The sequence below is a fragment of the Fukomys damarensis genome, unplaced genomic scaffold (assembly GCF_012274545.1).
Source record: "Fukomys damarensis isolate Sample0158 unplaced genomic scaffold, DMR_v1.0_HiC HiC_scaffold_32, whole genome shotgun sequence".
NCBI classification, from domain to species: domain Eukaryota; kingdom Metazoa; phylum Chordata; class Mammalia; order Rodentia; family Bathyergidae; genus Fukomys; species Fukomys damarensis.
Window position 1 is genome coordinate 47,689,660 of NW_022900944.1, and position 22,722 is coordinate 47,712,381.

The 22,722-nt window shown below is 58.0% G+C and overlaps 2 protein-coding genes across 4 annotated transcripts in view; one reads left to right on the plus strand and one right to left on the minus strand.

The window, feature by feature from the left end:
- Positions 1-18,952, plus strand: part of Jph3 (junctophilin 3) — a 56,995-nt gene extending 38,043 nt beyond the window's left edge. The window contains 3 exon segments of the mRNA XM_010627504.2: positions 6,240-6,364; positions 9,824-10,704; positions 14,435-18,952. Of these exon segments, the coding sequence (XP_010625806.1) occupies positions 6,240-6,364; positions 9,824-10,704; positions 14,435-14,515 (1,087 nt within the window). The 3' untranslated portion in view covers positions 14,516-18,952.
- A 167-nt stretch (positions 18,953-19,119) lies between these two features.
- Positions 19,120-22,722, minus strand: part of Klhdc4 (kelch domain containing 4) — a 38,686-nt gene continuing 35,083 nt past the window's right edge. For 2 of the 3 annotated variants that reach the window (XM_033757834.1, XM_010627500.3), the window contains one exon: positions 19,120-22,602. In XM_033757834.1, coding sequence (XP_033613725.1) covers positions 22,562-22,602 — 41 coding nt within the window. In that variant the 3' untranslated portion in view covers positions 19,120-22,561. Of the gene's footprint in view, positions 22,608-22,722 lie in introns of all 3 variants that reach the window. The other variant, XM_010627503.3, reaches the window with a different exon arrangement.

A 22,722-nucleotide genomic window follows, 5' to 3' on the forward strand; every position in this document is an offset into this window, starting at 1 on the left:
AAACTTTTTTTTTTCTTTTTTTTTTTTTTTTTTTTTTTTTAACAAAAAGGAGTAATGGAGGAAGAGAACAAGGAAAGACAAAGAAAGAAGTGGCAGGACCACTGTGGCAGCCATGGCCTGGGTGAGCAGGAAGCTCCCCCGCCTCTTTCCAGCTCTGGGAACCAATGGCCTTAAAACACCAGCAAAGGGCCAGGGGTGTAGCTCAGGGGCACCCTGCCTGCCTGTCAGGTGCAAGATACTAAGTTCAGTCCCTGAAACCAAGAAATGAAAAACAAAAACAAACAGCAAAGAGGGAACCTCACTTTCGTTTTACACCTTTATACCCTTTTACGTGGTACCGCCCTGGTAACTGGGCTGCAGGTGTCCAGAATGCTCCAAAGTGCTCCATGCCCAGCCCTCTGTTCCCTCCCTCCCTTCTTCCGCTTCTCCCTTACTCCTTCCCTCCTCCTTTCTTTCTTATACCAGGGATTGAACCCAAGGCTTTTGCACATCTTTTTTAAAAAAATTTTGAGACAGGTCCTGAGTTACCCAGACCAGGCTCAAACTTGTGACCCTCCTGCTTCAGCTTCTCATAGTGCCAAGATTGACTTTTATTTAAGACAAGGTCTTGCTAAATTCCCCTGGCAGCACTCGAATTTTTGAGCCTCCCGAGGAGCTGGGATTAACGCTGTGCCCCATGGTGCCCAGTTGAGAGAGTTTTTTCCTTGACTGTAAAATATGTTTAAGGTCTTGCCTGTGGCGATGCTGGTGCCCTGTCCCAGTGGATGAGGCTGCTGCTTGAGCCTGTCCTCCCTGGCGGCAGGCTTCTCTGCATGTTGCTGCCCAGAATCCAGGCCGAGCCCACACCACCCTGAAGGCCAGCGGCTCAGCCAATCTCGGGAGGAGGCATGGTCGGGGTCTTGCCAGGACTCTGCATCCCACCCCTGGTGCCCCCAGACTCTGGCACCTCCTGCCAGGTCAGGCATGAGCCCTTTTCCCTGTGCCTGTGTTAGGGTCCCCACGGGTGATGTAAGGTCATCAACACTGTCTCCCCTCAGAGCTTCCAGGGCCAGGCCTTCCTCGCCTATGTGTCAGCTGTCAGACACAACTTCCAGAGTGACTTGCGGTGTGTCCTCCTGGTACCTGTCCATGTCCAGCCATTCCCTTTGGATAAGGAGGGTGCCAGTCTCGTTGGCTCAGAGCCCACTCTGCTGACTGTCACAGCCCCTGCTCAGGACTCTAGCACGCCTGTTCCGGGATGCCACCAGCCTGTGTGCATGTACCAGGGTGGCACCTGCAGTCTTCTGGGCACACAGGAGGAAGGAGCAGGTGCAGGCGGAGGAGCCCCTGCTGCTTTGGCCACCGTAGGCTGCCCTGTCACAGGCCCCACGCCCAGGCAAGAGCTCCCCAGGGTGCATCCCTGCATCTCCAAGGCCTCGGTTTTCGCTCTGTGGAGCATGGGGACCCAACACCCTCCCTTGGCTCCCCAGTGGCCTGGCTCCCAGCCTGCAGCATGGTCACTGGGGCCCCTCAGTGTGCAGCACACCCAGGCTCCATGGTGTCTCTACCCACAGCCCCATCTGCACTCCCCTTACACCATGCTGGGGAGGGACCTGGGGCGCCTCGGGGACACCAAGAAGTGTGAGAGGCTCTCAGTGGGGCTGTCCCTGTCCCCCTGTGGCCTTTCCTGCTCAGGTCTCTGGAGTTGAGCGTGTGTGGCCTGCAGTTCGCTTCTCTGCAATATGGAGGCATCGTGAAAGTGCCTGCCCAGACAGGTGTGGCCCCTGCAGGCCTGAGGCAGGGAAGGGTCCCTGGGGTCCCCTGCGGTCCTGGTAGGAGATTAAAGCAGGACAACTCAACACACTGCCAACACGAGAGCGGGCAGTGTTGGTTTTTATTCCCATGGAAACTCAAAAGTTGGAGAGCAGAGAGTGACTTTCATGCCGCAATGGCGTGTGCTTCTGGCCCACAGGAGGTGCGGGATCCGGTTCCACTGACCAGTCCTTGAAGGGACGCGTCACTCTGCGGCTGTGGGCAACTCTTTGCAGCTGCTTAACAATACGAGAATAGTGAGAACAGCTCGGCTGCAGTGAAGGGATGGCCCTGCACTGGTGGGACACTTCCTGGTGCTGATGTGACACTTCCTGCGTCTGACACTTCCTGCGACTGACACTTCCTGCAGCTGACACTTGCTGGTCCTTGAGTGACACTTCCTGCATCTGACACTTCCTGGTCCTCTAGTGACACGTCCTGCGACTGACACTTCCTGGTCCTGGTGTGACATTTGCTGCATCTGACACTTCCTGAGTCTGACACTTCTTGGTCCTCGAGTGACATGTCCTGTGTCTGACACTCCCTGGTCCTGATGTGGCACTTCCTGCATCTGTTTGCTCCAAATTCTGGCTCTTGGCCGTCAGCCTTTAAGGAAACCACGGTTGTCTGTTCAGCCCCAAAGAGGCCTTGTCCCTATGTGGGCCACTGCTGGTCCTGAGGACACAGACCGGGCTGGCCCTGCCGTCCTGAGCCTCAGAGTGGGCAGGAGGCAGGAGAGGGGATTCTGACAGGTGTGGAGCCTGCAGCAGGGACCTGGCCTCGGTCTCCACTGTGGGGTCCCCGAGGGCCTCCCGTGGGGAGTGTGACACTGCTGGGACCACATGAGGCAGAAAGAGCAGAATCCCAAGAGGGAGAAGAGGCCTGCACAGTGCTCACTTGACCAGGACCCCAGCCGGGGGAGACATCAGTGACAACAGGGACAGCCTGGGCCTGATCTGAAGCACCTGGGCACTCTAGCTGCATTGAGAACTCAAATCGAGTGTGAGTCCAAGCCCTGTGGCAGAAGACGGGGGCCTGCTGGCAGGGTGAGCAGGGATGCCACTGGGAGCTCCCAGAGGGGCAAAGCCAGACCCCACGGTGGCCAGTGCTCAGGTCCCCAACTCCTTGAACCCCAGCAGGTGAGGACCACTTGAGGGACACAGAGCCGGTGGGGGCCAGGCAGCGCCCTCCCAGCCAGGGACACGCTTCCCATAGACATGGAAGGCAGCACAGCAGCCAGGCCTGGGAGCCGCAGAGGCTCGAGCTTTCTTCCGCCTTGACTGCTGCAGGCCTCTCCCTGGCTGGGCAGCAGGTGGGATACTTCCCTCAGCTTGGCTGTCCTCCCGTCAGGAATCACGCCAGGCAGGCAGGCGATCCCAGGCCAGGAGGAGGGCAGAGGTGGGGTTGTGGCCACGGTAGCGCAGGCAGAAGCCTAGCTGTCCCTGCGTCAGGAGGGTCTGTGAGGAAGGACAGCCCGGGCTGCCAGCAGAGACAAGGGCAGGTTTCCTTGTTCCCACAACTCTGCCACATGTCCCATGGCTGCCTGGGACAAAGAACAAGGACTCCGGCTCAGAACGGAGAGCAAGGTAGAGCCAGGATGCCTACCTGTTTCCCATGGCTGCTGATCACATGGCCACAGGTGCCGAGGCTCAGACAATACGTCTATCCTCTTACCAGCCTGCTGGTAAGAAGTCACATGGATGTCTCAGTGACTTCCCTGTCTGAGACGTGGCCCGACACTGCAGCTTAAGGGAGGCAAGGTCTATCCTGGCTCAGTCTGTAGAGGTTTCAGTCCACTGTGAGCCATCTCCAAGCACGGCGCCATGGTGGAGATGACTGCTCACCGTGCCTTAGACAGGAAGTAGAGGAGAGAGGGGCCCTGCAGGGAGATGGGGGTGTCCAGGATGCGCCTCTTTCTACCAGACCCCACCTTTGAACAACAACTCAACCACAGAGCCCATGATCCATCACTCTCCAGAAGCTCCGCCTCTGGGCATGTGGTCTTGGGGACATCTAGATCTGAGCTGCACAGCGCCTCTCCCTGGCTGGTGTCAAGGTGTGGGGAGGTCACCCCGCGCCTCCCTCCAGATGACATCTTCCCTGTCTTCCCAGTCTGCACCAAGTGTCCTGTGCGAACATGTGGACAGCAGATGACGCACCAGCCCAAGAGCCATGCAGCCTGGGCTTTGGCGCACCTCAGGATTCAGACCCACACCAAGGACCAGTGGGCCGGGAGGGAAGGTCCCTGCCTCCCACACCATTCCCATCATCTGCTCGGTTGGCTAGCGTGGGGTGCTCTCCAGCAGTCGGCTCAGATTTTTTTCTCTCTGCATCCTTGGCTGGTTTTCTTAGCCACTGGCACAACAGGTGGGGTCTGCATGGTCACCGTGTCCCTGTGGGAGGGGCTGAGGACTCAAAGCAGCTGCTGCAGGATCCAGGGCCTTCCTCTGCCCACCTGGAGTTCTGGTTCCATAAATTGATAGCACCTGCTGGCTGCCCTTCCCCTGGGAACTGTTGTTTTGGCATTTTACCTTCTGGGGAAATTGAACCCCAGGCCTTTGCACTGAGCTACAGGTGCAGATGGTAGGGAGAGGTGGTGACATCACCATGCAGGGTAGCCTGTGAGTGCCCCCCTTATCACCCAGGTGTGGGCTCCAGGCTGTTGGGACCCAGCAGCAGTGGCAGGAACCACTACCTGGAGAGCTGGGCTCCAGCCAAGTCCCAGAGTCTCCTTGGAAAGGACCCTGCATTGCCTCAGGTCTGCTGTTAGATGCCCTTGTCCTGACCCCTTTACTCAGGGCTGGCACAACCTGCTCTTCCTGTACGTGTGTGATGTATACACAGGAACATCCTCCAGGTTCAGGCCTGGGGTGCTGCCCGATTCTGCACCACAGGTTCAGTCTCTACAACCTAGAGTGGCTCATTTCATGTTGTGGGGATTTCACCTCCATGAAAACAGGAGAGAACCTACAAAAGCAGGTGGGTATAAAATGTCCAGAGTAGGCAGATCTATCAGGACAAGTAGACCAGTGGCAGCCAGGGTTGGGCCGATGTGGGCTTCAAGTTCCTTGTGTGGGAGGACAGTGGACGGCCGCACAGCCCTGGGCACTCCACCAGTTATTATCAGAGGAGCAAGACCTGCACACCTATCTGGGCATCAGGGTCCCCTGCAGAGATGAGCGTGGTGCCACCTCACTGGCTGCCAGTGTGACCAAGGGCTCCTCTGCCAGCCGGGGTCACCCTGCTCTGCCGGAGCTTCCAGAAGCAGGACCCCCCCGTGCCCTGAGATGCACTGGGGGTTCCCACACAGGGCTGCTCCCAGGTCTGCAGGGACACGGGGTGGTTGGGTGGCCTAGAGCTCTGCAGTGGCATCTCAGTGATCTGTCCTTACTGACGGCAAAGCAGGACTGGTCAGTGCTTTACTAATAGCTCATCTCCATGACTCTGTCATCGCCACCTGATTTACAGGGGACCTCCAGGTGTGGTTCCTGCCTGGTGCTCAGGGACCTGGGGTCACTGTGGGGTTGAGATGGCTGATCTTCCCAACTCTAGGAACTGAAACCACTGGTGGGGTAGAATTTTCTCAATGCTAAATTTTGGCACAAGGATTTTTCTTCAATCTCTGGGGCCCACGCGAAGGTGTCTCAGGAGGAAGTAGGGATGCCTGGGAAGCAGGTATTCAAGGGAAATGGGGACCAGGTGGGGTGTCCTCAGTGGCTGGGATTTGTGTTCCTGTATGTCTATGCATAGCTTTCTCTTGGCAAAATTGTTCCTGTTGGCATAGCAGGATTTTGAGAAAAATGGAGGGTTTGGGGTGTCACCCAGCAGCACCTACTGCCAACAAGGGCTGCAGGGTTAGGACAGGGCCTGGGCATGTGTCCTGGGTCTGTGCTCGGTGCACTGCTGTTAGGGACAGGGGCTTCAGGACTGAGGTCGAGGCCCTCGGGTGGGGGCAGCACCCTGCCCCTTGCTCCAGGATGACACAGTGAGGAGCTGTCTGTGGGCAGCAAGTGGGTCCCCCCCAGACTTGGAGCCCCTCCATCTTGGAGAAGTGGCTACGGTCACCACTGCCCTGGGATTGCCATGTGTGGTCCTGGGCATCACATCTGCCCCTCCTGGGGCCTGGCTCATGGCTGGGTGAGTGATGGGCTATTGGCAGCTCAGCAGCTCCTGCTTGCTGGTGGCTGCAGAAGCCAGTCTGCTGTGAGTGTGGCCTCATCTGGCTTGGCCTTTTCACGCACATGTTCAATGACAGTAAGAACACATTCCCAGTATGATCTAAATCCGGGCTGGTTGGTACCAATGATGTTTGCTGAATGAATGAAGGAACGAACAAACAAGATCCTGAAGGCTGAGGCTGATGAGGTTACCTAGCCTCTGCCTGCTGCTGTGAGGCTGCTAGCCACCCTTCGGCTTCCTGTCACCCTTCACTGCTCCCGTCTCCACAGGACCTCCCACTCTCGGGCCAAGGCTGAGGCAGCCCTCACAGCAGCTCAGAAAGCTCAGGAGGAAGCTCGGATCGCCAGGATCACTGCCAAAGAGTTCTCGCCTTCCTTCCAGCACCGGGAAAATGGTGAGTCCCACTGACTGATGGGGCAGCTCAGGTGGATGTGGCATCAGACATGTCCCCAAGGCCTACAGGGTCTCAGATTCTGCCCAGAGCAGATGTCTCACCATCGCCCACTTCCCTTCCTACAGCCGAGTGCCCAACACATTTGTATGTACACCCATCCCATGTGTGCTGCCCCCCCATCGCCCTGAACTTCCTTTGAGGATGGAATACCATTTGCTACATCCAGCATGGCAGCCACCAGCCTGTGGGCCCTGTGGAGAGCTTAAGGGACCATGTCTTCTGTTTAAACCCAGCCCACCTGCCCGTGCTGAAAAGCGCACAGCTGTGTGTGTGGCCAGGGCTAGCATGGATTGTCAGTGGCTTCCATGCTGCTGGGCCCTGATGTGGGCTGGACTCTGCCCAGCCAGTGTCTTTGTGTTGTGTTTTTTCCTGTGACCTGGTCCCCCAGCCACCAGGCTGCACAGGGTGGCCGAGGCCCCATCCTGGTCTCATGGGCTATCATGCACTGCCCTGATGGCCTCAATAGGTAGTCTCATTTGTGCCACACAGCCCCAAAGAATGGGGACAGGATCTCCACACCTAGCCTGGGGTGGGAGCAGGACCCACAGTCCCAGGCACAGCCCTGAACTGGCCACTGGTGCAGGGACAGGAAGCCGTGCTCTATAGGCTGCAGTAAGGGCTGGCAGTCCCGCTGCCTGTTCTTGGGGTCGCCCTACAGACAGTGTAGTACCACCTCCCCGGGTACTCTGGCTGAATGTGGAAGGGGTGAGGTTTTGTCAAGCCTGCCACATCTGGTCCAGAAAGTCAGAAGGACAAAGGGCCCTCTGCCCTGTCTCCCCAACCCTTACCCTGATGGGCTCTGCCCGGTCCCCATGCGTCAGGCTCAGAGGTGGCCTCTGGAGGCCTGGACACCCTGGGCTTGGACAGCACAGCTATCAGGCACAGGTGGCTCTGACTTCTCTCTACCAGGCAAGCCACGTGCAGTGTGGGGGCAAAGGGGTACCTGCTGCCACAGTGGAACCCAGCCCGTGGGTCACCCCCGCTCCAGCCCTGCATGTCATTAGCTGGTTCCACTGCCAAGGGCCTGTTTCATCCTCTCAAGCAACTCAGCTTCCATGTGTGAACAGGAGGGTACTTGGTGTCTTCTGAGGCCCTGAAAGAAGTGCCTTCGAGAGGCCTGGAGCAATCAATCACGGCAGCACTGGGGAGAAGGCCCTGTGGGTACAGTCGGGGTTAGAGATGGGTCAGGGATTTAGCTGTTGCTGCCACCTGCTTCTCAAGTGCAAGGTCCGAGTTCATTCTCCGGTATCAAAAAGTAAAAAAAAGAGGTTAGAGATCTGAGGTCATCTGGACTGGGCAGTGCACTGACTCCAAGCATCCTTGAAACACAGCACAGTCAAGACAGGTGGAGTGGTACCAGCACAACTCAGAAAAATCTATAGCCATTGAAGCCGAGGCCTTGACTGAGGCCCCTTTGAGCACCCACCCCCCCCAGTGGCCAGCCCTGTCCATGGCTGACTTTGGACCTCTGGCCTCTGTTCTGGTCCCTGTCTGGCACGTAGTCCTCGCTGGCTGCAGCTCTTGCTCCCTAGGGGTGGCCTGGGACTATGTCCTGAATCTGAAGCTGCCTCCTTGGAAAGTGTCTCTTTTCCTTATGACAAGGCACAGGGGTCCTCTGGGGCCACTGGGCCTGAGCCTCAGCAGCCTGAAGGGGGCAGCAGGGTTGCTACGCCCCAGGTGGGGCCCAGACCAGTGACTTGGCATTGCGGCGTCATGCCTGCAGACGGGTTGGGAGCAGATCCTTCCTCCCCCAGGCTGTAGCTCCTGTTAGAGCCACCACCCAGGAGGCGGCCCCTAGGGTTTTCCCCTACATCATCTTCTGCCTGAGGTTTACTGGGCATTTGTATCAGTCTGTGATGGTCTTGGTTCAGTTCTGGAATGTCCCCCCAATATCCCAGCACATCCTGTTTCCTTCTAGAATGTAGTAGAGGAATGCTGGACAGGATGTGGCCCATGGGGAGCAGGGGCTGGGCTTGGCCCTCGTGGGCAGGAGCTGCTGTCTCAGAGAAAGACTTACCGGGATCTTGGAAAGGTCACAGCAAAACGTGAGAGAGAAGGCCTGAGCTGCAAGCTGGAACAAGTTTCCAGGGTCCAGCTGTGGGTGTTTGTTTTGTTTTCAGAACAGGAATCAAACAGGATCTTGCGCTTGCCAGGTGGGGTTGACACAACTGAGCTACATCCCTGGCTCAGGCTTTGGGCTTTTGGCCTCCAGCTCCAAGGCCTGGGGCTGTTCAGCGGGCCCAGTATAGAGCCTTGTTCTGCCTGGTCCCTCCAGGGCAGCGTCCAGTCCCCAGGTCACTCCTGCTGACAGCCCCATTACCCACAAAGTCCAGGGGCAGGACTGGGGACCAGGTGCCCTGGACACAAGATGGGGTCAAAGATACTGGAATTGAGCCAAAAATGTGCCAAGTTCTGCCATGATAGGCACAGTGGCCCTGCCCAGAGAATCACACGGCCTGGATCTAACATTAACTGAGGAGGACCCTGAACTAGGGTGCTGCCCCTTGTGGGGTACAAATCTGCTCAGTGGATGGTCTCACCAGGAAGCCACAGGACACCTGCAGACTCGGATCCTGGCTTCTTGGGTCCCTGGTGTCCAGGAATAGGAATGCTGGCCCCAGGAAGCTGAATCCAATGAGGGTGCATGTGTTGTAGGGGGCTTGGGCATGATCCTAGTGTCCAATTGTGCCCGAGGGAAGGTGGGTGCGGCTGGAGGGCCCAGGGCTGGATCAGGCCTGTGATGAATCCCAGTGCATCTTGGCATACCCACACTGGGCCCAGTACCCTGTGTGTGGCAGAACTGCACAAGTTCTGTCCTGCACCAGGCTCTGGGACCACAGAGGAAGTCACTGGGACCTCAGCATCACCACTGGTCCCCCCCCAACTTCCTGCAGGAAGTCAGACCTGGTGCAGAAGGCAGGAGAGTGGTCAGGTATCACAGTGCTTGGTGTCCTGGCTGTGGCCATGGGTCACAGCCCCTGGCAGAGCTCTGTGCCCGACCCACAGGGCTGTGGGGCTCAGCCCCAGCCTCTGGGACCTTCTGCTTGGGCTGGCAGGGTGTGTGTGTGTGTGTGTGTGTGTGTGTGTGTTGTGTGTGTATGTGCGTGTGCATGCGCCTTGCCTCTGGAAGCCAGATACTAGGGGTCCCTGGGGCCCTGCAGGGAAGGCAGCTCCAGCCCAGGAGGATGAGGCGACGGCACAGAACTGCTGCTGCTCAGCCTCCCTGGGCTCTGGCACCTCCTAGGTCAGCTGTGTGGGCCCAGGCAGGGTGCTGTCCTCTGCTCTGTGGGGGCCGGGAGGTCACCCGGACCACTGCAGAACAGGCCGAGTCCCCAGGTCACCAGGGTGTGTAGGAGGTGCAGCTCTGTGTGACCACTGTGTGCTCTCTCCTCCTCCAAGGGCTCGAGTACCAGAGGCCGAAGCACCAGGTGTCCTGCGATGACATCGAGGTGATGTCCACCGGGAGCCCCCTACAGCAGGAGAGCCCTGAGCTGTACCGCAAGGGCACCACCCCTTCGGACCTAACCCCTGACGACAGCCCCCTGCAGAGCTTCCCCGCCAGCCCCTCGGCCACACCGCCACCAGCACCCACCTCTAGGAACAAGGTGGCCCACTTCTCCCGGCAGGTCTCTGTGGATGAGGAGCGGGGTGGGGACATTCAGATGCTAGTGGAGGGCCGGGGAGGGGACTATGCCCGCAACAGCTGGGGCGAAGAGAGGGCCGGTGGTTCCAGGGGCAACAGAGGTGGTGCCCTGCGCAGCAGCCACCCAGCTGAGGACTTCCGCACCCGGAGTTCTGGTCACAAGCTGCCTGGGAATCCCAAGCCTCGGGAGCGGCGGACGGAGTCCCCCACTGCGTTCTCGTGGACTTCCCACCACAGAGGGGGCAACCCCAGCTCAGGGGGCGCTAGGCTGCCCGAGCCAGATGAGCAGCCCAGCACCTACAAGCTGGAGATGAAGCCGCTGCTGAGGATGGACTCGGGCTCACAGGAGGTGCACCCCCAGAGGCGGCGCCACAGCCGGGGCGCAGGGGCCGACCGGCGTGTGCCTGAGGACCGGGGTTTCGGGCTGCAGAGACTGAGGCCCAAGTCCCAGAGCAAAGAGAACTTCAGGCCGGCCTCCGCAGAGCCCATGGTGCAGAAGCTGGAGAGCCTGCGGCTGGGGGACCGTGCTGAGCCCCGGCTGCTGCGGTGGGACCTCACCTTCTCGCCACCCCGGAAGTCCCTGCCTGTGGCACTGGAGTCCGATGAGGAGGCCGGGGACGAGCTCAAGTCCAGCACAGTGAGTGGCCACTTGTGCCCCTGGCCTGGGCGTTGCGGACACTGGGGGGCCCCCAGGCCAAGTGCTGCTTCCATGGCTAGGTGGGGAAAGGGGCCTAGGCTCACCCACTTAAGAGAACTCCTGAAAGACCTGTCCTGTATTCCACCAGCCTCGGACCCAGCCGCTCCCGGCCAGAGGCTTTTGCTCCCACCTGGGTGTCCTGGGCTTGGAAAAGAGGGCAGAGGAACAGGATGAGGCCTGCTGAGCCCAGGAGGCCCCATGTCCAGGCCCCTTTAGTGAAGGGGCCAGATGCGGGGCTGGGCCTGCGCCCTGCTCCTGGGAGCTGATGCCTGCGGCAATGGCGGCAAATCCTGGTGCCCGGGCCTCGACCTCAGTGGGAGCTGCGGTTGTGAACAGGGATTGGTTTCCAGGGAGGGAGATGCAGGCTCCAGGGCTTACCCTGGCCTCAGGGTCCCCATGCCCTGTAGGGGTATCGCAGAGGTGCCCAATCAGGACTCCCCCCATCCCCCACGCTGAGGTGTTCCTGCCTCCACCTGAAGCCTCTGGCTGCGTGCCACCCCCCACCCCCCACCCCAGCACTCTCCTCCCCCAGGCCCAGGGCAGCCCGAACGCTCCGCTGGGACCGAAATACCAGCTTGCACTTACAACTCTATTTCCCGATGTTGCAGCAACCGGCTGTGTGCGTGGCTATTTTAGGAAGCAGGGAGTGACGGCAGGGGTGGGAGATGCAGGAACAGGCTCTATATTTAGCCTGCTTCACCGAGTTGGCTCTTCGAGGTGCTTAGAATCTGAGCTCGCTGGGGTTGGCCAGTGTGGGGCTTCCGGAGTAGGTGGCCTGGCCCGAGGGTCCACCCTGAAGGACCCTGCAGGTACTCTGGGTCCTGCCCTCCTGTTCTCACCCACTTGTCCCCCATCCCCAGGGCAATGCTGTCCCCCAGGGAAGACAGGGTGGCAAGGACACAAACTGCCCAAACCTCGCCTGGGAGCCCCAGTGTTTGTGGCGGGGACGGAGAGGCCTTTGGGAGGGCTGTGATGGCTCTGCATTTTGCCCTGTGTCCTCTTGCCGAGGGCATCTCCCTCACCTGGGGAACCTGGCAGTGGGGAGGGACGTCAAGGTACCAGTGGGTGGGGGCAGCAGAAGGCCCAGCACGGCAAATGCCAGAGCCTGAGTCCCCACTGCTCAGCACAGGAGATGGGTTCTGGCCTATGGATGCAGTCACTGTGGGTGGGAACACTGGGGTGCTCTCTCCAGCTCTGCCCTTTGCTCCATTCCTGGAAATGGCACATGACTGCCGTGGTTGGTGGCAGCTGTAGGCGATGGTGCTGGGGTGTGTGTGGAGACGCACCAGGCCTCTGAGCTCCTGGGACCCCTCAGGGTGCCTGCTTGGCCTACATCCCCCAACCCTGGGACAGTGAGTCACAGTCTCCTTCCCTCCATGAGGGTGATGGCCTTTCTTCCGGGACTCGCTTTGTTGGGCATCTCCCTGCTCCTGCAGGGCTAGTCTGACTAGTGCATGGGGCAGGGAGTACACTGGGTTTGGCCACCCCAAGGCCTTGCCACCTCCAAAACAACTTTCTACCTAGGGAGGACAAAGCTCCTAGGCCAGCTTCCTCCACTCCTGCCAAGTGGAGTCCTGGGGCCCACTCTGCTGCCACCCAGGGAGGCCGGAGTGTGGGCGGGCCATCTGCATCCTCCTCCCTCAGCCAGAGTCCATGAGTTTAGGCCCTTTGTTGCCCCGAGTTTAGGTGAGAACATTTTAGAGTCTCAAGTAAGTGTGTCCTGCGGGCAGGGTGTTCCTGGGGAAGGCACATGCAGGTGGCCAGCAGACAGGGGTACCTGCACTGGGGGTACACAGCACAGCCCAGGCAGGCCTGGTTCAGCTCTCCGTGGTGTGGAGGCTGAGGCCCACCTCTGAATATTCAGTCATCACCAATTACGGAGTTCCATGTGAAAAACTGCGTAACCATTGCACTCCCAGGGTGCTCGGCAAGTGCGATGTGCAGGTGTCACTAAGGAAGGACACTTGACAGGGGACACAGATCTGCAGAGTGTAGGCATTGTGGGCCAACTCTCACTGGGCATGGAGAACACCCAGGGTCACCTGCAGACTCCCCAGGGCCCAGGGCTTCCGGTAATGCTCCCCAGGGTCTGGAATGTGCTCCTGCCTGGGAAGCTGCCCCTCGCTCTGGGCACACCTGCTCTCCTGGCCAGTTTTACCGACAGTTCATGTAGCACGCACATCACCTTTCTGAAGGTGCAATTCAGTGGTTTTAGCATATTGAGAGCTGTGCAAACACTGATTCCACTCTCATCACCTCAGAAGACCCCCATAGCCCCAGCCTGGCATCAGCTGTGTCTGTGGATGTGTCTCTTCTGGACAATTAGTGTCCAAGGGCTCACACAGTAAGTGGCCTCTTTCTGGCTTCCCCCACTTGGTGCTGTGTCTTCCAAAGCCAGGGCCTCGTTCCTCGTCCCAGACAAGCGACCTTCCACTGTGTGGGAACGTTTTCCTTACCCACTCGTTGTTTTTGGATACTAGGTTTCCACTTTCAGGCTGCTATGAGCATCTACGCACAAGCTCTTGAGTGGATGTGGCTTGGGCGGGGAGGGGTGATGTGTAGGAGTGGCACCGCCGGTCATGTAGTGATTTTGATGGCCCTTTGGGGGAAATGAGCTGTTCCACTCTCACCTGAGAGGGAGGAGCTGGGTGGGCTCAGGAGCAGGTGTCTCCCTTGTAGGAAGGCACTTCTGGGGACTGCTCAGCCTGGGAGAGCCAGCCTCTGAGCAGAGGGGTGGGGGTAGCAGGAAGTGGCCTTTAGGCCAAGGCCTCGCTCTCACCGTAGCAGGATCTCTGCTCCTGGGCACTCCTGGAGTTCCCCTGCTTGGCATATGCTGCAGCTGGCCTGGGTAGAAGCACATGCGTGGCTCCTCTACAGTCGGTAGGGGTGGGAGAGAGGGAGGGAGGGACGTCCTTTCCAGGTGCCTCATGGCTGTGGGCAGGCTGGGAGCAGTGCTGGAAAGGATGCCCAGCCTTTCCAGGTCAGTGCCTGCTTGTGGCCCCAGGCAAGGGTGTGGCCTGCTGGCATCTTCCATTCTTGGGCCAGGCCTCTCCGGGAGGCGGCCACCCCAAAGTGGCACTGGAGTGTCACCTGGTCTCAGGACGGCTCTGCCAAGGTCCCCCTCCGAGTAGCTCTGTCCCTGCCTAGTGTGGCAACACTTAGGCGTCTGCAGATTATCACTGCAGAGGGCAGTCCTGGGGAGGGACCAGGCCCTGGGCTCTGAGCCTGGCATGCGGCAATCGGGAACAATCTGCCAGACAGGAAGCCAGCACGGAGAGTACAGACGCGCTCCCGGAGGGTGGCTGGAGGAGTAAGTTCACAGGAGGTGCTTTTATGGCCACTCCTGCCATGTCTCTGGGTCACGACTGATGTCTGGTGCAGGGGATGGGGCGGCATCTGAGAAACAACTAGGTGCGGACACCCAGTTCCACTGGAGGAGCCTTTTTGTCTGGCAGGTAAAGCTGGTGCTGGGTGTTTAGGGACTTGGGTTCTTGCCCAGGGCACTGGGAAGCTGGCCAAGGCCCTCAGAGCCGTCCCACCACCTGTGACCGCAGAATTACAAGCTGCTGCTCCCGACTCATCCTCCAGCCCTCGCAGCATCCGGTCTGGTCGGGATGGGGTGGGTGGCATGCGGCGGCCACTCTCATCTCTGCTCTCCCTTCTGTTCCAGGGCTCGGCTCCCATTCTGGTCGTCATGGTGATCCTGCTCAACATTGGAGTTGCCATTTTGTTTATTAACTTTTTCATCTGATATGATTGTCTGGATTGCAAAAGTAACGGTGTACAGAAGGCCGTTAAAAGCAAAACAACAAAAAGGGAATGACCCTAACTTGGACAGCCCCACAACTTCCAAGTCTTTTCACAGAAGAACAACATGATTGGGTATTACTCACAGTTTGCCTTTTTTTCTGGGTAATGTTTTTTGGATTTTAGCCAAAATTCTTTGCTTGTATAACACTACGCTGTGTGGCATGGCAGGAGGAGGCCAGCACGCCGACCTTCCAGCTTGATGTGGAGAAGGAATCCCGGCAAACCAGCAGCAAAAAGAATGTTGTTACGGCGTTGCCGTGCTCACACTTCCAGTCGGGGAGGTGGGAGGTGGCGGCCTTGGGACAGCCCAGCTGGCCAGGCGCAGGGAGACGTGCGACGTTCTGGAACAGCTGGTGACACGCTGGGGTGGGAGGCGCAGGAAGCAGGGGTCCCAGCCTAGCCCTTTCTACTTTAAATCTGTGCTGCACAGTGAAGGGGGGGAAGGGCCATGCCTCTCTCTCCGCCCCAAGAAACAGACCACGACCCCCACCTCCTCGGCACTGCCCCACACGAGTCTTAAAGCAAAGTCCTTATTCCTCCCATCCTCGCTCACTCATTGTTTGCCCTGTCCAGCCACCCTCCCCCAGACCCAGGGAGGCTGTGCTGCAGACGTCCAGGGGCTGACCGAGGACGGTCTGACACCACACCTGGGCTCTGAGCATGTGGCATTTTTGCACTTAGTATGCAGGATGTATATTCAGGCTTCTGTGTCCCTGGCAGTGACGCCCCATATGGGATGCCACCTCTGGCTGTTACTGACCTCCACGGGTTCTCACATCTTTTTACTGTGCCTGCCTCAACTTCCCCTACCAGATATGCATATTCCCTCCAGATGCCTCAGTGCTACTCCAGAGCGGGTCTAGGCCTGGGACAGGAAAGCCACTGAAGCCCAGTGGCTTGAAATTCCCAGAAACCGTTGCATATCCAGCACCTCCCCAGGCGTGTGATGTAACTCAGTCCAGTCAGACACAAACAGGTCCCTTCTGTTTCTGCCTCCCTCCTGGGGTGCATGGGGCCCGTGGCCCCAGCTCTTGCGTGCACAGACCTGCCAGGGGCGGTCCAGGTGAGTCTGCACGCAGGACCCCTGCGCTCCTGCCTGAGGAGGCCCTGGATGTGACTTCCCATCAGTCTTCTTGGGTACAGCCCGTCTCATGGACTCTGCCTTGCTTTGCTTATGTTTAGCTGTCTCTCTGCTACCTTTCGAGCAGATTTCTTTACTACACTGCACTGGATTGCTATATTTTTAACCAGAAATAAACTAAAGATTAGAGCATGTTCCAGTTACATTCAGTTTTATTGTTTTCCGTTATCCATTCACTCCCTGTTCCTTCTCATGGTTTGGTTTAGGCGACAGAGAGGGAGGGAGGCTCAGGAGATGAAACAGTACAGTTCTGATAATGTTGCTTTTTAAAGGGATATTACATCTTTTTGTACATCTTACTTTCCGTTCCTCTTTTTTAATAACAAGTTGGTTGCTGCAGACTTGAAGTGAACCAAATAAAGATTCCTGCTCTTTGTAGCCCTAAGAACCATCAAGTGGGATATGTGTTTTGTACGCCTGCGTGAAACTATAGAGATCCCAGACCTGTGTACCCCTAAGGTCTGACACACGCGGGTACCATCTGCTGCAGGTACAGGTGGCCTCAGGTGACGTGCACAGCACAGTGCCGGGAATGCATACTCTCCGAAGCACCACCAGTGGCTTCTTGCCCAGGTGACTGAACAGTGTGAGGACGCAGCCATCTTCCCGACACGGGGAGTGGAGTGGATCTGCTCAAGACCAAAACACCCGGCTGTGAGGCGCTCCACAAAGCACACGGAGCTGGCTTCCACATGGGACAGTCAGACAGCATCCTGCTGCAGCCAGCAGGCATTTCCGTCTGTCCAGAGCCTGCCTCCCTGCCACAGGACTTGGAAATCCATGATGTGGAGCAAGAGGGCAGCAGCAGGTAAGGCGGGGTGGCTCCTAGGCTCAGAGCAGCTGACCAGTTCTAACAGACCAGAGCAGCCGCATCCGGACCACTTCCTGCCCTCACCAACTGTTTTCATGCTCCAGATGTGAAAACCAGAAGCAGAGAGAAATTCAGTGACTGTGCCAAGATCCCACCCAGGCCCCATGGGGTGGGGACCAGCTCACTTCCCAGAAATCTGCCGTGAAGAGGCAGGAGAGGCACTCTGGGCCAGCAGCTTGGCTGTGTCCCTTACCAAAAGTCAGAGTCCCCGCATCTGGGGTTTCCTTGTGCCTTCTGGAGTTGTCAATGCAGACAATGTGCTTGGACAACTTTAGGCAACTGAAAAATATATATGCATTCTTTTGCATTCCAAATTCATTAGCAGAGTGGACTCTCAAAGACACAGATCAGGCAGGTACCAGAGCCCAAAATAATTGATAAGGAAGATTTTGATATAGAAACTGCCACTATGCAACACAGACCGCCGCAGGGAAGGAGGCTCAGAGACAGACCTTCTGGCCAGCTATCCCCCAGTCAAAGTTAGCTGTCAGGAAGCCTCTTCTCTCCTAACTCCATGTGCGAGGTGGAAGGGGCTCTTCCTCACGGGCACTGAGCAGGGCCACGGTTGTTCTCCTGGCCTGGCCTCCCTCAGGCCCTGTGGGTTCCCAGGGTGCAGCGGGACAGCCGTGCGTCCTGGCTTCAGCCCTGTGTCAGGCACACGGCCACCCCACATAAAGATGGAGCTCCTGCGGAAGCCCCTGGGTGCTGAACCCCGAGCCCGAGTGCTGCGGGTGCCAGATGAGTACTTGGGGGATACACAAAACATGTTTCTTTTTTGAGGGTACGTTGTTCTTTTTTGCTGTCCTTTAAAGATTTCCAAACAGCTGATCAGCACAGGTCCTCCTCCAGGTGCGACCATTTCCACTTGGACCTGCAGCTGGCCGCCCACAGCCACCTCCCAGATGCTGAGAGCGCTGCAGCCCGACGGGGACCAGGCCAGGGTCACACATCCAGGGCCAACGATCTGCCCCAAGGCTTCCCATGGATGGCTGCATGTTCCCCTTCATATGTGCAACCAAACACTGCTCAAGCCAACTGAAGGGTGACGTTCCCTTCTGCAGTAAGCTTGGCTTCACAGAGTCTTCACAGGTCTCGTCCAACTTGGCTTGCCTTTGGTTTTAGAAATTCAGCATAAAGGTGCCTACTAGAATTTAAAACATCTCTCTGCACAGCTCCACGACAGGACAGCTGATGAAGTCTCTGTGCCCCAGGACACGGAGTGAACACGGCAAGTCGTGCCATTCAGGGGTCTCACTGTCGCCCAGGACAGGACTGCACCTTCTGCCAGAAGGAGGAAGGCTGGCCCTGGCCAGCGCGGGGGTCTACTCAGGTTCCTTCTCTGGTCCAGGCCTGGCTGCTACAGGCAATGCAGTCAGTCAGCAAAGACAGAAAACAATCTGTCCCCAAGTGCCATGAAGTGTTGTTCACTCAGCCTTAAAGAATAAAACAGCTAAGCTGCATCTTCCCAGTGCAGCCCTACGCCTGAAGGTGTGAGGGCCTTGGGAACAGGGCGGAGTGCAGAAGCAGGCAGTCCAGGCCTGCAGGCTGACACCTGCAGCCCTTCCAGCTAAAGCGGCTTCGGGACACGGGCACCTGCGCTGATGCAGGCAGGAAACCTGTGTGGCCGCCACCTGGTGCTGAGCAGGACTGCACGAGAGCACCCCAGAGTATGGCTGTCTCCCCACAAATGCTGGTTCCGGAGTTCGTGCACTCGTGAAATCCAACGTGGAAGGCTGAGAGGAGTGGGCAACATCTTGTTCCCGCCTCTTCCTGACCCGAGGGGCAGCCAGCCCTGCCGCAGTGGGGCTGAACTGGCTGTACGCCCAGTGAGTTGGGGCCCAGGCACGGCAGAGCAGGCACAGCAGCAAGCAGCAGCCTGTACACCTACCTCATCCTGGCCCAGCCCAAGGCAGACTGCCCTCACACAGGCGCTCAAGCCCAGTGTCCTGTGTGCGTGCCCGACTACTGTCTCCTGCTGCATGGGGCCTCAGGTCTCCAGCTCTGCTTCCCTGGCTTGGTGACAGCTGCAGCCCAGACTGGGGCATCTTCCTCACCCCCTGGGGCTGAGTGGGTATCCTGCTGGTGGCACCCGCTGGCACAGCACACTACCCATCCTGACTCTGCCTGGCTGTGGCAGTCATGCCAGCACCCAGGCTGCTGCTCAGAGCAGCCAGTGTCTGTCCTTGGTGTTCCCCAAGGCTGGCTGCAGGGCACCCTGTGCAGACAAATGCCGTCTGTGGGTGCTGTGAGCATCTCACCACTACTGAGCTCATGCCCAGGCTTCACTCCCTTTTCCCCATGTCTTTTTGTTTGAGACAAGGTCTCACTGTGTAGCCCAGGCTGGCCTCAAACTCATAATGATCTTCCTGTCTCACTCAGCCTCTTTAGTGCTGGGACTACAGACTCGCGCCACCACGCCTAGCTTTCAACATTATCTTTTTTTCTTCCTGGTTTTTTGAGACAGGGTCTCACTGTGTAGTTGAGACTGACCTGGAACTCACTGTGTAGCCCAGGCTGGTCTTGAACTCACAGTGAGCGATCCTCCTGCCTCAGCCTCCCGAATGCTGGAATTACAGGCGTGCACAACCACACCCAGCTCAACATTATCATTTTCAATCAGGAGACAGCTCGCTTTCAGCAAAAGGCTCCCATACCAACCCAGGTTCACAAGGCAGACACTGGTTGGCAAGGTGGGCTGGGCTCTGTGCTCTAGGGTGGTTCCTCAGGCACCAGGCTCAGGGGGGCAGGGAGGAGTGGCATGAGGCACAGTGGAGTGGTGCAGGGCACCGCCACGCTGTCCAGGAGCCCTAGCTGCTCGGACATGGGCCAGATGAAACCTGGCTTCTGGAGCATCTGTAGGCTGCCCGACCCTGGCCCACATGTGGGATCAGGGCCGGTGCCATCATGTACCCATGGGTGGCGTACCTGACCCTGGCCTACTGCTCCTCCCTTCCACAAAGTGGACCCCAACTGCTTTAGGTGGACTCTGCCCATCTGCACCACTCACGGTTTTCAAAGAAACACTGCCCTACAGCCTGACAGGGAACCCATGAGCCCTGCGCAGACAGTGCTCAGTGAATGCTGGCCTGTCACCTGCGGCTCCTCCATGTTTTCCCCTGGTGCGTGACTGGGAAGGAAATGCCCGCTATGTACCGATTGTTCCTATGGAAAAGGTGGCTAAAGTTCCCCTTGGCCTCGTTTCAGCTGGAAATGGCTTGGTTAATTACACACTGGAAACAGTAACCTTCTCTGATGAATGTAACTGTTCAGATAAATATCACTATGTATGTCACCATCTGAAAGCAAGGGACACTGCTAAGATTAAAGACAGCTTGCTCCTTTCAGTAATAAATGTCCTTTGAAACTACGGAAAACCCGTGTCACCTCCTTCTAAAGCAGTGCCTGTACCTGAAGTCCCTTCTGCTGCCTAGGTGCAGGGTGGAGAAAACCAGGCCCCTCAGTAGGGCGCAGAGCCTGTCCTAACTATGCAGGAGGCTACCTTTTGAGCAGGAGACGTGCGGTGAACACAGCTCTGAAATGAATGCCCCAGGCCGGCGTTTTCGTATGGTGAGTTCATTCACACAGGTGGTCAGCCTGACACCTGTGCAGTGAGGCTGCACGGCAGGCTGTCAGTCTCCCAGGGCCCGGCCACAGCCCACACACTGTGCATGGGGCATGGGGATGGATCTTGCAGTGTGATATCCTCCCCTCCCACTTCTGTTTTCCACAGCGTGACGGCTCAGTCCTCCCAGGCAGAGCCCAGGAACTTTCCCAGCAGCTCACAGGCCAGCGGGGGATGAGGGACACGATGGGCTCGAGGTGGACTCAGGGATGCCGTGACCACTGTGGTACCTTAAACTGTGGCCACCCGCTGCCACGGTCTCTGTGTGTGCCCTCTGGGATTCCCTGGTCAGATCTGGGGAAGCAGCAGTGACCGGTCTTAGGAACTGTCGGGTCCTGTCTGAGCTGGCCACAGGTGTCCACTCACATGGTCCCCACACAAGCCGCCACAGCAGGCCCGGGACCTGACTAGAGTGACAGCCTAACGACACGCTCACCGGCCCTGGGCCAGTCACCATCCTGCGAGGGAACAGTCTTCTCCCTAGGCAACTCCTCTGTCACCTCATGGGAGCACACTATTGAGGGGTCACTCCCCAGCATGGCTGTGGGCTGTGTCTGGTCACCTGACTCTGACATGAACTGGCTCCATTTCCATGGGGGAGGCGGCTTCCAGTAGTGGTCCTGGAAATATTTCTAACTGTCACCTACCTATGGCCCTCCTCCGCACTTCAGTTTAAAAAAAAAATCAGCTTTCAAATGGAATAAATACCACTGTTACACCTAAGAGAGGGGGGACAACAAAACAAAACAGGATTTCCAAGCTTAACTGGTAGTTCTCTTAATTATTCTCCAATCCAACCAACCCAAAGAAATTCAATGCCTGCAATGGGCCCCATAAACTCACTGTAATGCAGCACAGCCACAGGGCCAGCTCAGGTGCTCCTGGGAAGTGGGCAGGAGCCACTCATACTCCACACAGCCTGCCAGGGGCCAGGGGCTACCCCTGTGCCATCAGGCACACGGCTGTTCCCAGGAGCAAGGGGTGACATAGGCAGACAGGCAGGAGGGCTCAGTGACACCAGCCCTGGAGCCGGGGGCGCCCAAGGGTGGCTCTCACGGCACACAGGCCGCTGCGCTTCATCCTGGACACCAGCCACACACTGCCTGGACACCGGATGCTCCCAGTGCAGCCAACTCACCCTCACAACACAAGTGTCCCCAGGGACCACCTGGCCTAGTGGCACGAGAACCTTTCCCCACAGCTCCACATGAGGGTGCAGATTTGGCACTGCAGGCAGGCAGGTGCTGTGCCTGGGGCTGGACCCCCAGCTTTCTGACACCTGAGCACTCTACCGTGCCACGGGCAAAGTTAAGTGAGGGCTGGCGCTGGGGCGGTCCCTCAGGCCAGCTCTCCCTCTGCCCACCAAGACACACACTGTCCAGTCTTGCTGACAGCTGCGTCTCCTTCTTCCAAGCCCAAACCTGGGCGGCTCCGCTCCAAGGGATCCTGATTTTCTTGGGGCTGAGGCACTGCTGAGACAACAGTTGGGGAAGGATGTGGCTGTTTCTGGCCAAGGAGGCCCCACCCCTTCCTGCCCACCACAGCTTGCACAGCCACGGCCCTGCTCTGTCAGGTGTTCCCAGCTTTTGTTAGCTCCAGGGTGGTGACAGGAGGCACAGGGTTACACCAAGCAGCAGAAAGCTGTAAGTGCCACATTCTCACCGTTAAGATAATCAGGATGAAGGGGAACCTGCACCAGCAGCAACTGAAAGGCCAACTTTCATTCCAACTATGCAAAGTACAAACTGATCTCCATCATCAACTTGGAGCAGGCACCGGCCCATGCTCAGGACACCAGACTCCCACAAAGTGCACCCAGCCCCGCAGCCAGCAGTGCTGGACACTGAGGGGCCGCCAGGAGCCATGGCTCTCCAGCTCCCCTTCCTCTGTCATTTTGCAAACCATAATCTCCACCAGGTCCTTCCCAAGAAGGCCACAAGGAAGAGGTAGACACGAAAACATCCAAAACTTTTTGCCAAGAGATCCTCAGAGCAAACTAAGCCAAGCCACGTGGACAGGTACTGCTTTAAAGGTGACACAGCACACAAGAGTTGCTTTATTAGAAGAGCAACAGGCTTTCTGGGCCCTCCAAGAGGGCGCTCTCACCCTAAGCCCACCCTGACACAGACGGGACAGGGCAGAGGCTCTGCCAGACCGAGACCCATGGTGAGTGACGCTCAACAGCAAGAAGGGAATTCACTGCCCTGCGACCTCACTGCTGGCCCCTCCAGTGCCTTGAACTGAATCATCAAAGAAAGTCCTCGCCACAGCCTGGGCTGCCTCTGGTGCCTTCCCTTCTTTGCTGTCGCGAGTGAGCTTCAGCCAGTGCTGCTCTGTCCTGGGCAGGTAGTCCTCACACTGCTGCCCAGGTGCCACCTCTGGGTGCCGTGGCTCCTTCCGTCCAGAAAAGGGCAATGAGAGACACTCAACACAGAGGGAAGGAACACAGGACTCCAGAGAGGTCTCACGGTGCCGCTGTCCGCAGCAAGCCGTCCAAACCACACCAGGAACTGC